This window comes from Coffea arabica, chromosome 10e, assembly GCF_036785885.1.
Source record: "Coffea arabica cultivar ET-39 chromosome 10e, Coffea Arabica ET-39 HiFi, whole genome shotgun sequence".
Classification (NCBI taxonomy): domain Eukaryota; kingdom Viridiplantae; phylum Streptophyta; class Magnoliopsida; order Gentianales; family Rubiaceae; genus Coffea; species Coffea arabica.
The window spans coordinates 44202808-44218382 of NC_092328.1; the positions used below are offsets into that span (position 1 = coordinate 44202808).

Genomic DNA, 15575 nt, shown 5'->3' on the forward strand with positions numbered 1-15575 from the left:
GTACGCATGATCGGTGGAAAGTAAAATATTATGATTTTAACAATCAACATTTCATAGAACGCTTTAGTACAAAAAAAAAAGTTTGAGAAAATATAATTACGTGCAAAGCACATGTAATATTACTAATTATGGTTAATTCATCCTCATATAAATGAGTAGCATATGACTCTGTTGGAAAAGAAGACCAGAACTTCTTTCTTGTGAACATGAAGACCAGAACAAATGGTAATGGAAGTACTGAATAATTAAAGCATACCAGCCCAAAAGGTGAATAATTATACAAACCAAATCCAGAAAGTTAATACGAAACACAAGTAAACTATATAAAGGTCAGACATTAACAACAAATCACATAATTTACTACAATAATCAAAGAGCAAGCATCACCCTTTTGTTTGTTTTCTTTTATTTTCTTTTCTTTCTTTGGATAAATCTTTTTCCTTTTGTGAATTATGTATTTGGCTCAAAAGCTTATTCGTATGCTTTTAATTTTGAATAATTTTAACACCGTTATGTTGCCAAAAGCCAGTCTCAAAAGGAGGGCAATTTTGCAAAAATTTATGGTGCAGTCGCTGGGTGGACGAAGAGCCTTAGAGTCCGATTAGGGACTCCTACAATCACAATTTAGATTGTAGTGTGTAAATAAATGGTGAAGATGGGTTTGATTTGAAAGTAAACATATAAGACTAAATGTAGGATTCTTTAAGAAGGGGCAAAATTATTGTATTTTTACATATTGTTGTGTTAGTATCTATATTTGTTGGTTCAGTGTCCAGTTTACACTATACAATCTAATTGCAGAAACCCCTGAACCATTAGAGTTCCCGTACTGAAATCCTTAAACGAGAAAGAAATATCGCTTGCCATAGAAATATTTTTGATTTATAAATTGCAATCTGGAATAATGTCCAATGTTTGCTAATCATATCCTTTTCATAATTTGGGTACATCATGGGCCTCCGTATGACTAGAGCATCCATAGGCTCGTGGATGCCTCAAATTACTTGTCAAACTTTCAACAATTAAATTTGTTTCGGCACACTTTGGACCCTTAAATTATAGATGTAATCTTGATCTATTCGTAAATTTTAATTTTAGACACTTTATCATCTAAAATTTGATATTCATCCCATAAAATTATCAAGACTAACGGAATAGTAGGCAAATGATACTCAAATTTAAGAACTAAAGTGAGATGAATTTCATGTTTTAGGGGATAAAGTATCTAAAATTAAAATTTAAAAACTAAAGTCAAATGAATTTAACATTTTAGAGCATAGTTATTAAACCTGGCCCGGCCTGCGGTTCAACCGGTCAGCCTGGTGAACCGGCCATGAAACCGGGTCGGGTTCTTAATAAGATCGTTTCTGCATTGAACCCATTGACTTTTCAAATGACCTGCGGTTGAACCGGCCGGTTTTATAACCGGTTGAACCGCAGGCCGGGTTCTTAATAAGATCGTTTCTGCATTGAACCCATTGATTTTTCAAATAACCTGCGGTTGAACCGGCCGGTTTTATAAGGAACCCGGTCTACGGAAAAATTTTGTAAACATTGCTAGAATGAAGATTTGAATGTGTGACCTCATGCAAAGAAGTAGACTACAATTACCGCTAGACCAGCCAACCATTTGTTATTTATTTTGTTCTTATACTATATATTAGAGTCTTATTCTTATTTTATTTCTCCAAAACAAAATTTATTTGGAATCTTTTAATAATATTTTTATTTTCCTTGAACTCTATAAATTATGAAATTGACTTAAAAATAACATATTACACAAATAATTTTAAAGGCAAATATTATTCCTAATAAACTTTTGCACTTAAAATTCATAAATAAACTAGATAATTACACTTAGATAAAATTTTATACTTGAAATTTGGTGGATTACTAATTAAATTTAGGTTGTTAATTCTTATAAAAATTAAGGAATCTATGATAAATTAAACTAACTGAATATTTATTATGGTATAAATAATTATAAAACATAATATTTAAATATATGTAGTGACCCATCGGTTGGACCACTCACCCACCGGTTGAACCAGTAACCCATTAATCCATCTCTTTCACCGGGTTCCTCCCCGGGCCGGGTTTAATAACTATGCTTTAGAGGGTAAGTATCCAAGATAAAGCTGAAGGACTAAGGTAGAAGTGTGTCCATAATTTAAGATCCAAAGTGAAATTTAGCCTTTGTTTCGTTCCCCCAGTGCAACATTCGATAATTAACTGCATAACTGTTACGAGTCGCAAGTCTTCCCCTTCCCCTTCCTACCAAAAAAAAGTCTTCCCCTTCCCCTCATTCTCTTTCTCTATCTGGATGTAAGATTTAGAATCTTCCTTAAAATAAAGGATTAATCTTTCCTCTATTAACAGTGTATACACTATCAATCTTGGATGAATGATGACGAGGTGAAGAATGGGTAGATGAACCGAATCGATAGCATGAGCACACCTGTCAAAGTACAAAAATGGCCGGGGTCTTATCCTTCGGTCTCACTCCGATGATAAAGTCAGTTATGGGACATGAGTTGAAGGAGAGGTGAGTAATTGAGTTGTTGGTTCTGTCTACCTGGTGTTGAGATAGTGAGGGGTATTTATAGTGGAGAGTCCAACGAATAGGAAGTGACCCCTACGCCTGGCTAATGGTTAGATGATAGGTTAGAGTGGCGGGCTCAATCGTAGCCCTTACCATTAGGGTAACGGGGGTTCATGTCAATCACTAGTCCTCCCTACCCCCAAGGTGTTTTGGGTTGGGTTCATAATCGTTTCAGGAGTGAAGCCAAACTGGCCAGGCTAGCCGAGATGGTATTCATCTCGGGATGGTAAGGACCAGGTCTCTCTCGGTAGGCAAGCTTGGATAATCACCTCGGTAACTCCGAGCCGAGGTGGTACCCACAAATGACAATTATATAAAATTTGATTTGAAATCCAATTTTTGCACATGTGTCATGAATCTAACGGTGATGGTGTATACACTATCAGTGTATATAAAATTTACCCTAAAATAAACTAAAATTTCCTAAATTCTCACTAGCACTGGGTAATTGCCGTGCTGGTAGGCACCTATTATTATATGTCTCTTTTAACTAATGTAAATCCAACAATGCGTTTGATTTTTTTTTTGTTCAATTAGAAATTATATATATTTGTCGGAGAAACATTATTAACTGTTGAGACTTCAAAAATATTTGTTCAGTTTAAGGACAGACCGCAGTGGGTTGGAAACCCTAAAGAATCTCTTTATCTAACATTAACCCGTATATCTAAGTATTTTAGTAAACTCTATCGGGTAACTCTACGGAATTTAGTTCCAATTATCAAATCCTCTTACTTATGGGTTTGGATTATCCAATAGGTACCTCCTACCCATTAAACTGAATAGTTTAGAAAAGGAAAAATTAATTTTTATTAAACTAAAATCAATACATACATCATATTAAATTAACACACTGCTTTGAGTTTTAAACTTGGGTAAAGCCATAGAGCTCGTATGAGAAAACTCCAACGTTTAATGAAGGGTTAAATCAACATTCTTCTATTTTTAAACATAATTATCTTTGTTTAAATTTGGGTTAGAGTTATATGTTATTGGGTTATAAAATTAAGAAATGTGTTATCGGACTATTGAATTGGAACTTAGGAATACATATACACATACATATATACATATATATGTATATGCGTGTATATATATATAGGGTATTAGGTTTTTAAGATCCTTTTACCAAATCCTATCAAGTTTTCCATCAGTAATTCCTCATCAATACCAAACCCTGATGGATAGCCCACCAGTTGTCTAATTGAATTAACCATTGGATTGGATACCAACAGGTATAGGGTTTTACTCTACCCATTGCCATCCCTAGGTTTAAGAGTGAAGATGAAGGCTAGCCCCCAGCTCCCAAGCAGTCAATAATCCGCTTACAGACCATTCCTTATATTTACAGACCGTTCCCTCATTATTGAATTGTACTAATTAAAATGAAATGGGTGGACAAATTTTAACTTCTTACATAAGTAGAAAAGTCAAGGAAAAAAATCTCCTGGTATTACACAAGTAGGAGAGATCCTTGAACAGCTTTGAGAGAGATAGATAAAAAAAAAAAACCAATAATAATTACCAAAAATGAAAGTAATAAGGAGAAAAGAACAAAACTGAGCTGGTCTTATACCAGCTCTCGAGCTATACCTAGATCCAACCAAGGGGCCACTTCTTTGATTGATGAGTTGAGTGTAGACATAGGTTGTTTGACTTCCAAGATTGTATTCCCTCTCCCTTGTTGTTATGGAAGCGCTTGAAAGCGCTTTTGTTGTCACGTCTCTTGACCCTTCATAGAGCACTCAACATGTATGGCCAAAAACGTTTGATTTTGATATGATTTGATGGTTAAGATTTTATTAACTCTCACCCTTTGGTATCACGAAAACCCTAGACAAGACTTCTGCAAACTTTCAAGAATTTGAAGTGAAACGTGTTCTGGTGCTTGACTATTCCATATAACGTATCAAAGACAACTAGTTCTGTTTACACTTGTATTGTGTGTTTCCCAAAGCAATGGTGGCTGAAAGAACAAAGTAATCTTTGGAGAAATTACACTTTTGGTTACCAAGTATAATCAGGTCATGACTAGTTTAGCTACTCAAGTTTTGTGAAAAAATAACTTCAGGTTCATAGTCTTAGCTTTGTTTGGATTGCAATTTTTCACCTAAATATTTTTATATTTTTCGTAAATATATTTTTAATTACTTTTTTATCTTATATATATCAAATTATTACAATACATTTTCTTTTTTTACAAAAACTCCAAAAAAGTAATCCAAAAGGATTCTCAATTTTTACTAATTAATGGTAATTGACTAAATGGCAGAAAATTATACAATTAATTGTACAAAGCCATTGCATTTTATGCATATTACCAGATAAAGTCATGAAAAAGGAAAAACATTACAGTTAAAAAATTTTGCAATTGATAGGATTCATATTTTTCTTAGAGATATTACCTTGAACCCAACCTTCACAAGTTAGCCTATGTAACCAATTGTTGTGGGTTAATCCAAATGGAGTGAAGGAGCTAGATGCTTTTCTGCACAAAACTTAGAGAACAAAATTGATTCGTAGTTAACACAATTGGACCAAAGGTGTAAGTATATATTCACTGTCAATATGAGGACCATAGAGTCATATTTAACACTAGTATTTAAAGATTTATGAGATGGAGTAAATTTTATGTTGGTGGTGTAAAAAAAGTTATATTAGTAGAAAAATGGTAAATCAGTCTTAAAAACAAATTAAAAGTTGAAAAAAATCTTGCAAATCAAAAGTATTAAAACGGACAAATTTTTTCCTTTTAAAATTAACAAAATGTAGACATCAGTGTCCGGTAAATGAAGAAATTGATTAGCACAAAAGTGTTGCATTTACCCAAGTATAGAGACAAAGAAACCAAAAGATAATAGGGTGCAACAAGGGCTAAGAAGTGAAACAAACTACGAAAGCTAAATCATGATCATGGAACAGATATGCACAGATGGCTTGGCTTTTTCAAAAGCCCATAAACGAACCATCTTTGCTGAGGCTATCGAAAGTTTCTTGTCTACCAAACCTAGAATGGAAATGCCATTACTTTCTTCCCTTCTCCCTTCTTTTATATCTCTATTCTCTCCTCCTTGGATGCTGCAGGAAAGAGAAGAACTTAAGAAGAAGGTCTTGGTTTCCAAGGTGTGAAATAAATAAATAAAAAAAAAGATGGGGAGAGGTAAGATTGAGATCAAGAGGATTGAGAACTCAAACAACAGGCAGGTGACTTACTCAAAGAGAAGAACTGGGATCATGAAGAAGGCTAAGGAGATCACAGTTCTTTGTGATGCTAAGGTTTCCCTCATCATCTTCGGTACTTCTGGAAAGATGCATGAATATATAAGTCCTTCAACAAAGTACGTATATCATACATAGCTAGGTTTTTCTTAGGTTTATTGTTTCTTTGAAAATTTTTTTTGAACTTATGATTCTTGGGTTGATAACGAATTTTTTTTTTTTTGGGTTTGATCTTGATCAGTTTGGTTGAAATGTTGGATGCTTACCAGAGGTCTACTGGAAAGAAGCTGTGGGATGCTAAGCATGAGGTAGTTTTGAGTTTGACTTTCTCTTTACCTAGGATGAATATGGTACAACCTTTTGTTTGTGTATTTCTCTGATATCATCTGGTTTGAGGGCTTATCCCTTGGGAAGAAGACATGGGTTTTTGCTAAAAATATGTCAAGTGACTTGAAGCTTAAATTCTATGAACAGATCTACAAATGGCTAGGGCTGCAGTCCTCTCTTTCTCTATCTCTCTCTCTCTCTCTCTCTCAAGTGTATTATCACTTTTTGATGATAAAAATGATTTAACGGAAAAGAAAACTATATGAGATGTTACATCTACTAACAGATCTGGTAATAATATGCTTTTCTCTCTCTTCCCTTTCCTTGCAAATTTTATGTTACTATATTCAGTTCCATTTTAGTTTCTTAGCACGTAAAAATGTCAGGCTTGTATAGTTATTAAGGATTAGATCTATGATAGCTCCCTCTTTTCAACTGGTTCTTTTTTCATATAACAATCATCTGATCCAAAGGGCTAAAAAAGTATATAATTTGGCTCAACAATATGTATCTAGTACATTCATAGTTCTTCATTCTCAGATCTGTATTTTTCAGTGCTTATAGTAACTAATGTGGTTTTTTCCCTCAGAATTTAAGCAATGAAATTGATAGAGTTAAGAAAGAGAATGACAGCATGCAGATTGAGCTCAGGTAAAATAGATTTTCTTCTTTTATATCATCGTTATAATTTTGTTATTATTGTTATTTTTGGAGATGGGGTGATTTAATTTAACCTCCTAAGTTTTTTTTTTTTCTGTGTAATGTTTCAGGCACCTAAAGGGGGAAGACATCACATCTTTGAATTACAAAGAACTCATGATTTTAGAAGATGCCCTAGAAAATGGGCTTGCAGGTTTACGCGAGAAACAGGCATGTCTCTCTCTCTCTCTCTCTCATTTTTGCTCCATAATCTCATTTTTCTTTTCTCTTAATTTCTTCATTTTTTGTTTTGACAGAGTGAGATCATCAAGATGATCAGGAAAACTGTACGTGCACATATGGAACTTGGACATTTTTGCTTAAAATTTTTCATATGCCTCTTTTTCTTTGTCTTTTATATCGTAAAGTAGTTTAAACAATATTGATATACGTTCATCTCTGTCCGGCGCGCAACTGGATAATATGCCAGGATCGTAAATATATGTTAGTTAATTACCAAAAATAAATAAATAGTAGTTGCTAATGTTTTTGTGGTGAAATATACAGGGGGAAATGCTGGAGGACGAGAATAAGCAGCTTCAATACATATGGGTGAGTTCCTAATTAATATTATTAAAGCACATTTCTGGATCTGACCAACCAAAAGGAAAAAAAAAATCATTATTGTAGGAAGTTTTTACAAATACATACCTAAGCAGTGAACTAGTATAAAATCATACTTGCATAGGAAAATGTACTTCAAAGACTCCTTTCAAGCAAAGGCTGCTTTTTCAACATGCTTGATTGTTATTTTGCTTCAATATTTTTGTGAAGTTTCACCGTCTTGAGCATAAAAAGTTGAGGATACTGATCTGCATATTTGTGATTGCCACAATGGTGATATATTTTGGCAATGCTTATCCTCCTAAACTAGGTTGTACATTTGTTGCCGAAGTTGATCGCATTCTGATTAAGATGATTAATTATCTGTTCGACCCTCTTGAGCCAATTTTGCATAGGTTCTAAGCTAGTTTTATCCCATGTTGGTGATGACAACAACGTTCCCTTATTGTTTTTAGCCATAATAGTTAGAACCTTCTCTTGAGCGTGGGCAATCTTCTAGGCTATGATGCATAGACATTTTCATGTATGACTGCCTTTGTTATTTACAGCACCAACAAGAGATGGCAAATATGAAGGGTGCTATTGGTGAGAGGGATGATGTTTATCAAAGGGTCAGAGACTACCCATCCCAGATGCCTTTTGCCTTCCGGGTGCAGCCAATGCAGCCAAATCTTCATGAGAGGATTTAGAGCTCTACCAAAAAACAAAAGCATTTTAGCTAAGCTTTGCTGCTTGAAATGCAAGTTCTTAAGATTTCAGAAGTCTCCTTTGAGTAAAAGCCTGTAATAAAGCAAACCTTGATGGTGCTATGAGACTATATATTGGATAGCTATATCTATCTATGCATGTGATTTTATGTTGTTCTTTGTTTGTGTTTGTCTTTCTTTTTTTCATTGTTTTTCATCTTTTGAATCTTAATGGCATGTGTGGGCACTTTTGACTTGCCTTCTCTAATATTGAAGAACTTCACTTTTGTTTATTGATAGTGTTTCTCTAATTAATATACAAGAACTTCAACTATGTTTAGCCTTTGTCGAATATTTAAGAACTTCACATTTGGCTCTAGTTTTCAAGTGTTTTAGTTCCTATTTTAGTGGAACTGATATATCCATGCTAGGTTCTCTGGATCAAACTAGCCTTGTAACATCTTGTTCAAACACCTTATTTTGAAGAGCCAGGCACGTTATACGCTAGGAATCAAGTAACCAAACTTCCCTACAAAATTACTTCCTATTTCTGCTATAGGTGTGCTAGAATTTTAAAGACCATCTAGGAGAGAATCACTCCTCTCCGGTACAAATGGTTCCCTCATGAAGGACCAAGGAAATTATGGGTTACAAAGGACTATTATACTTTCAGAATTCAGGCAATTTATGTTGTTTTTTTTCCTCTATACGTACTTGGTGCATTTTATTTTGGTGTTTTTTCTTAAGTAATCTCAATACTAGCTATTTTTGTTCTTTCAATTGTTTCATTACTCTCTAAGTAGAGCAAGTAATTTTTTGATCTTTATATAACTACATTAGCTAGGATAGAGATAGGAAGCTCTTTTTCTCAATTGGACATCTAACAATGTATAAGATGTTCAAAATAGACATGTATATACATCCACTCAGTATTTTTGTTTATGGGTACTATTAGTCAATATGCTACTTTAATTTTGTTTCAAATATGCTAACATTTCTTCTAATCACCTTCAATTCATTGCATTTTAGGACATTCTACTTCTATAAGGTATACTTAATGAAGCATATACAAGATTCACAATTATTTTATAAGCTTGTACTTAAGTGGTTAGGAAACTGTTTCAGTTATCATTATCGTATAGCAATTGAAAGATCTCAATATATCATTACTCAAAATTAAATTTGCAGTAAAAAAGTGGAAAGTTTTCACTTTGCCCCTTTAAACCTTAGGTTGGTATAGTTTTCCCTTTAAAGTTAACTTCACTTTAGCAGCCTAACATATTAATTTCTAACAATTTTATTGATAACACTTACTTTACTTGATATTCATTTTGCTATAAAATATTGATCAGCAGATGATATTACTATATGATTTTCATCTAAATTTACAGTTAGATCTGCCATCTAATAATAAGCTCTAAAATGCTAAAAATAAAGGATATCATATTTTCCTCTAAGCTCTCTCTCTCTCTCTCTCTCTCTCTCTCTCTCTCTCTCTCTCTCTCTCTCTCTCTCTTAAGGTGTGTATCTGTTTATGTGCAACACCTAATGGAATTAGGACCAAGTCACAATTGAGAAAATGTTGTACACATTAGTTAGAAACTTATGTACTATTTTCTTAGAGCTAGGTACTAGAAATCGTTTCTCCATGAAAGTTGGAACAAGTTGGTTTGCCATTTTTTGGAGTTTTGGTATAAAAATATACTGTAACGATTTAATTTATATAAGGTAAAAACATAATTGAGAAATGTGTTCACGAAAAATAAAAAAAAAATTCTTTCAAAAATTGCAATCTAAACAAGGCCTTAGCTTTTAAGTGTACCAAAAAAATGAATCTTTTTATTTTTTAGTGTATGTTCTAAAATTAATATAAAGTTAAACTGTCCAAAAAGTATGATCATTCCAATATTTTGCCTAAATTTTGCATGAATTTTATAGGCAATTCTCTTAAAGAAACTTGAGTTCGAGTCAATTATGACATTATTTTATGATGTATTGAAGTCGTAAAATTTATAAGATAAGGAGAGGAGAGAAAAAAAATAGAAAAACAAACAGTAGAAATATTTTTTTTTCTATGTATAACTACTTGTAGGTGCTAAGTCGTGAGGCATAAACCCTAAACCGCATGCAAAAAAAATAAGAAAAGGACTAACCCTCAAACTCAAACGAGTTGAGAAATCTTGCTATCAAGCTCGTCTGAGCACATATATTTTAATTATGGCAAGCTCGATCTTGACAAATCCGATGCTTTTTGATTCACTGGCAAGCAGACGATGCTGGACCAATAACCGCTAGGCTCCGTCACGTAGATAAGGTCGGGAGAGAAGCAATGTTTTAAAACCCGGACCGTCAATTGAACCGGTGAGGTGAAAGGGTCGAGGTTCAATCGGTCGGACCGGTTCAATCTCGGTTCAATGAATTTTTTTTAAAATAATTTATATAAATATATATATGCACAAAATAAGACATGCAATGGACTAATTTAAAACTTTATATGATGAAAAGTTCACTATTTTTGAATAATTTGGATTTTCAAAAATAAATTATTTAAATTATAAGTTAAAACAAATAAATTTCATCTCAATTTCAATTATATCTACCAAAAAAATCTTAAATCCAACCCAAAAATATCACAATATTTTGAAATTATACAAATTCACGTCTATGAGAATTTGATATTGTGAACTTAAATTTTAATTTACGTCTTTGAGATTTAAAGATTGTAATTTAAAAAAGAAAGTTTGGAGTTCGAAAGAAGTTAAGAGAATTGAAAATAGAAATGCAAACTTGATAAGAAACAAAAAATGAGATAAAAGTGAGTGGTTGTGGCATTAAATAATTTGGGTTAAAGAAAAATAATTCTTTTTTAACTTTTTCCAATTTAATGGGCAAAAACAAAATTAAAAGATAGAAGAAAACATCAATAAATTAAAACTAATGAGGTTTGATTAAAAATGGAGTGACAAAAGAAAAGATGAGGGAGAAAAGAAAGAGTTGAAGATTAAAAAGAAAGAGTCATGAGAGAATGAGATTTTGTAAGAAAAATGGAAAAATGAAATATAGATGTTTGTTTTATATAAATAAGTTATCAAAAAAAGCAAATAAGATGTGATGGTGCAATGGTTACTACATTGGTCTTCTATTACAAAGGTTTTGAATTCGAATCTTGATAAAAATATTTTGCAAAAAGTAAAAAAAAAAAAAAAAAAGAGGAAAACTCAAAAACCGGTTCAACACGGTTCACCGGTTTTCCCGGTTTTTACCGGGTTTGACCGGTTCTCTGGCAAAGTCAACCAGAGCATAGAACCGGACCGGTGCCATGGCCGGTTCGCGGTTCAACCGGTCGAACCGGCCGGTCCGGACCGGTTTTCAAAACATTGGAGAGAAGTCAATGCGGCGGGTTCCATCACTTGGATTTTTTAATAACTCAATTCAGTACTTAAATTTAATGAATTCAAATCTTAATATATTCAGATGTATTTGATAATCCAAAATTTAATATCTAAATTAATTAAGTGACACTGAATTTTCTAGGTAAAATTTACTCTAAAAAATAAGTGATAAACTATTCACTTATCATTGAATGTGATATACAATCAAATGTATTTGATTTAATATTTAACAATTCAATAACTTAATAGATTCAGACTTCAGACTTCAGATTTCAGATTTCAGTTTTATCAAACGCACTCTTAGATAAGTTCGGGAGAGGAGACTCCATCATTGGCAAGCTCGGTCCTATTATTATACTCTTTTCATCCCACTTTGATAATTTTGATTTTTTTTATATAATTTAAAAAAAATTAGTTAACTTTATTAGAAAGATAAATCTAATCTACTATTCTTTTAAAAATACCATTACATTGAAATAGTCTTACCCGAGAAATTTCGAGTCCTACACGACAAAATTTCTTTTTCTGGGCTGATTTTATGATTTAATCTAATAGCCAATTGGATACAAGACGCAATTAAGTGACCAATTGGCACCCTACCCGTCTACCCTACCCTACCTACCTTACCCTACATTGAAACCGACATTTTTGCTGTATTTTTTTTTGAGATAGTTGTGTAGTAGTCTATTTTCTGTTTTGTCTTTTGTCACATATTTTATAATATTTTTTGATCATACTCCATTCTATTGTATGGTCATCATCAAATTTATGCCGCAGATTTTTTGTGCTTGTTAATGAACCTTTTTTTAATAAAAAAAGTTATTTATTTAATCCATTATAATAGGATCCAATATTCGACAAATAGGAGCTGGTGGGTTAAAGTTTAAAAAATTTTGTTACGCGGTGTATGCTCTAAAATGTTTAAGCTTTAAGGAAGTAAAGTTAGCATAAAAGTATGGATTTATTATTATCTTTTTGTTTGTTCATAGAAAACTCTAAACCTTATGGACTAAATACCTCAAAGATGCCAGGTTCACATCAAACAAAAAATAAATAAATAAATAAAGGGCCTTGGGGTTTACTTTATGTATTTGGTTTCTAGTCTTTCACATTCTTTGTTATTCAACATCTACCCGTTATAAAATCATCGGATCTTGGTCCAATGGTCAGGAAGAATCTCTTTAAAACTCTCTCATGCACTAGTAGATCGGGGTTCATACCCCGCATATTTGTCTAATCTGGTGTGATTCATCTCTCAACCCCCATACAAATCTTCTTAGACTCCCCACTGCATAATGTAGGAATAAACGTAATTTAGTTAGTTGCCGTTGCAAAAAAGGAAAACAAAAAAAGCATATATCTACCCCTTTACAAGCATGTTCTTTTGTAATTTATCCAGTCTATATAATGTTTTAGCAAGTTTTTGATGTAATTTTGAATGGGTTATACTAGATTGATAGTACATACATTAATAGATTTGAATGTATATTATTGTGCAAAATCATTATTAAATTCTTTAATTACTCTTTTGTATAAGTTTTCAGAATTAATGCAAGAGAATTACATCGGCTATTATGTGGACCTGTTGGTTTGCTTAGTGAAGTTCAACAAGCTTGAACCCTGTCTAAAGCAGGAAGCTTTTGTTGGCTCATCATTATTTATTAATACATTACACTAATCTCCTCAAAACTCAACACGGTAAAGAAATTAGTCAAGTGACTATAAGCAAATGAAGAAGAGCACTGATTAAATATAATTATATACTTGTTAATAGGGTATCTGGATTATTAATAAGGTATCTGGAAAGTGTTAGCTTTTTAGGAGAGTAAATTACATAACAAAAAAAATTTTAAATACAAGAGGGACAACAGAATATTAACATGCACTGTAATTGGGAAACTATATATGGCCTTGTGTGGATTGCATTTGTTGTGCAAAATTTGTTGGTTTTTGTATTAATATTTCTTACCGCACTTTTTTTTTATCTCATGTACATTACATCTTAACAAAATGTCACAGTGTATTTTCCTACAAAAAAATCTTAAAAATTACAATCCAAATGGACTATATCTGTGTTAACTAGTTCTAGAAAAATCCTAATTTGTAACGTGATTTATTTTTGCTTTCCTTGGTAACTGTTAACTTTCAAATGGGAGAGTGAGTAAAGGCATAGAGAGCAAATAGATAGAGTCTACTTTTGAGGCTGAATGGCACAATAAAGACATATAGAGTCCATCTACAACATTGAAAATCACTGGCATTCCTATGCAAGTATGGCAATCCCACTACAAGAATGGAAATCACTAACATTCCTAAGTAAGTATGGAAATTCCTAAAATCAATCTTTTAATTTATTTTGTGGTTGTGGTGGGCCATCGCTTAGTATAGAATTTAGAGTTCACCTACAAAAAAAAAACTAAAAATTATAAAGATATGTGTTATCTTTTAGTTTATGTCTATCGTTACGGTGGACGCTGCTTAATGTGGGATTTTCCAAATTGATAGATCCATTTACAAAAAATGTCCGAAAATTACAACATTGCACACAGAAGTCCCTAATCTTATTCCATTATCAAGTGTTCCTCTTAACTTATATCTTATCCATTACGATTTTCTAACTTTCTCTCCATTATGATTTTCTAATTTTCTCCTTAACTATCTCTAGAAAGAAAAAAAAAGAGAAAGAAAATATTAAGATTCTAGTAAGAGAAAACTACTAAGTGAAAAAAAAAGACTCCCGTCTTCACACTACTTTATTCTTCCCACCCATTGAGCCTGTTTGGCAAATGAGTTTTTAGTCAAGTTTGTTTTCTACCAGTTTTTAAACAATTTTAGTTGCAGTAATATCAAAAAATTTCTCAAAAATTTTAAATTACACACTTCAAAATACTTAAAAAACACAAAAAAAAATTTTCCTTCCTTCTTTCTTTTTCTTCTTCCCCCACGTCAACCCACCACCACCTTCGGCACTGGTGTTGGCATCGTCAGAGGTAAGCTTTTTTTTTTTTTTTTTTTTCTCTTCTCCCTCTCCCTCTCCTTCTCTCTTCTCCTCTTTCCCTCTTCTCCCCTCTTCCCCGCTACCTCTCTCTCCCCACCACCCTTCCCCTCCACCCCTGCACAATCTAGCCATGTAGCTAAATTTGGTCGCATGATCTGCGCAGGGGGAAGGGGAAGGGAGGGGGGAAGAGAGGTGACCGGGAAGAGGGAAGGAGAGGGGGAAGGGAGGGAGAAAGGAAAAAGCAAAAAAAAATTTTTTTTTTTGGTTGCTGCTGACGAGCGGAGAGAGAGGTGACGGGGGAGAGGGAGGGGTGAAAGGAGGAGAGGGGAAAGAGAGGGAGAGAGAAAAAAAATTGTTGTTGCTGCTGCAACCTTCAACAAGGGGAGGGAGAGAGAGAAGGGAGAAGGAGACGAGAGGAAAGAAAAGAAAAGAAAGAAAGAAAAAGAAAAAAGAAACGAAAAAAAGTTTTTCATCTTAAAAATTTTTCTTACAACTTTTACGGTAAGTTAAAATAAAATTTTAGATAAATATCCAAAATACTTATTTGAGCCATTGTTCTTACAGGTACCATCCACCAATCTCATGCTAGAACATAAGGATGTCTAATCCTATCATTAAATTATTCAAAAAGCACAGACTTCAATAAGAAATGGCATCAAAATACCTAAACTATTGACCATTGACCTCCCAAATCCCAAAATTACCCCTCTAATTATCCTGTAATCCACTTGCCGCCTGCTCTAGTCAAGATGGTCCAATCCGTCTTATCACGCAATTTCATCACTCCAATCATTCCCGTTCTGTTTACTAATGATCAATACTTGCACCCAATCACAAGCTTCCAAATGATGATAAATCATTAACAAATAGAGCAATTAAATATAATTACAAATTTAGCAAATACAATAGTATCATAATAATATTTTGCCAATTTATCATAATAATGTTTGAATAGCTCAATTTTGTCGAATAATATATTGTTTGTATCATAAACACATTTTTCAATCTACATTTTTATATTACCAACCACTATTTTATCTGACATGCATCACATCATAAAAAATATTACGATAATTATTTTAAGTAAT

General features: G+C 32.9%; 1 protein-coding gene across 1 annotated transcript; it reads left to right on the plus strand.

Annotated features, from left to right (window-relative positions):
* Positions 1-5671: 5671 nt before the first annotated feature.
* LOC113710925 (floral homeotic protein PMADS 2) lies at positions 5672-8390 on the plus strand. The gene is made up of 7 exons (XM_027234000.2): positions 5672-5940; positions 6063-6129; positions 6738-6799; positions 6919-7018; positions 7105-7134; positions 7355-7399; positions 7960-8390. Exons 1-7 carry the CDS (start codon positions 5753-5755, stop codon positions 8098-8100), a joined length of 633 nt encoding a protein of 210 aa, XP_027089801.1. The 5' UTR covers positions 5672-5752; the 3' UTR covers positions 8101-8390.
* The last annotated feature ends 7185 nt before the right edge of the window (positions 8391-15575 follow it).

Excerpts from the sequence above, each read along its gene's own strand:
- LOC113710925 (XM_027234000.2), top strand. The coding sequence starts at position 5,753 with ATGGGGAGAGGTAAGATTGAGATCAAGAGGATTGAGAACTCAAACAAC. Across the intron at positions 5,941-6,062 it reads TATATAAGTCCTTCAACAAA|TTTGGTTGAAATGTTGGATG; the intron begins GTACGTATATCA and ends GATCTTGATCAG. Across the intron at positions 7,400-7,959 it reads AGCAGCTTCAATACATATGG|CACCAACAAGAGATGGCAAA; the intron begins GTGAGTTCCTAA and ends TGTTATTTACAG.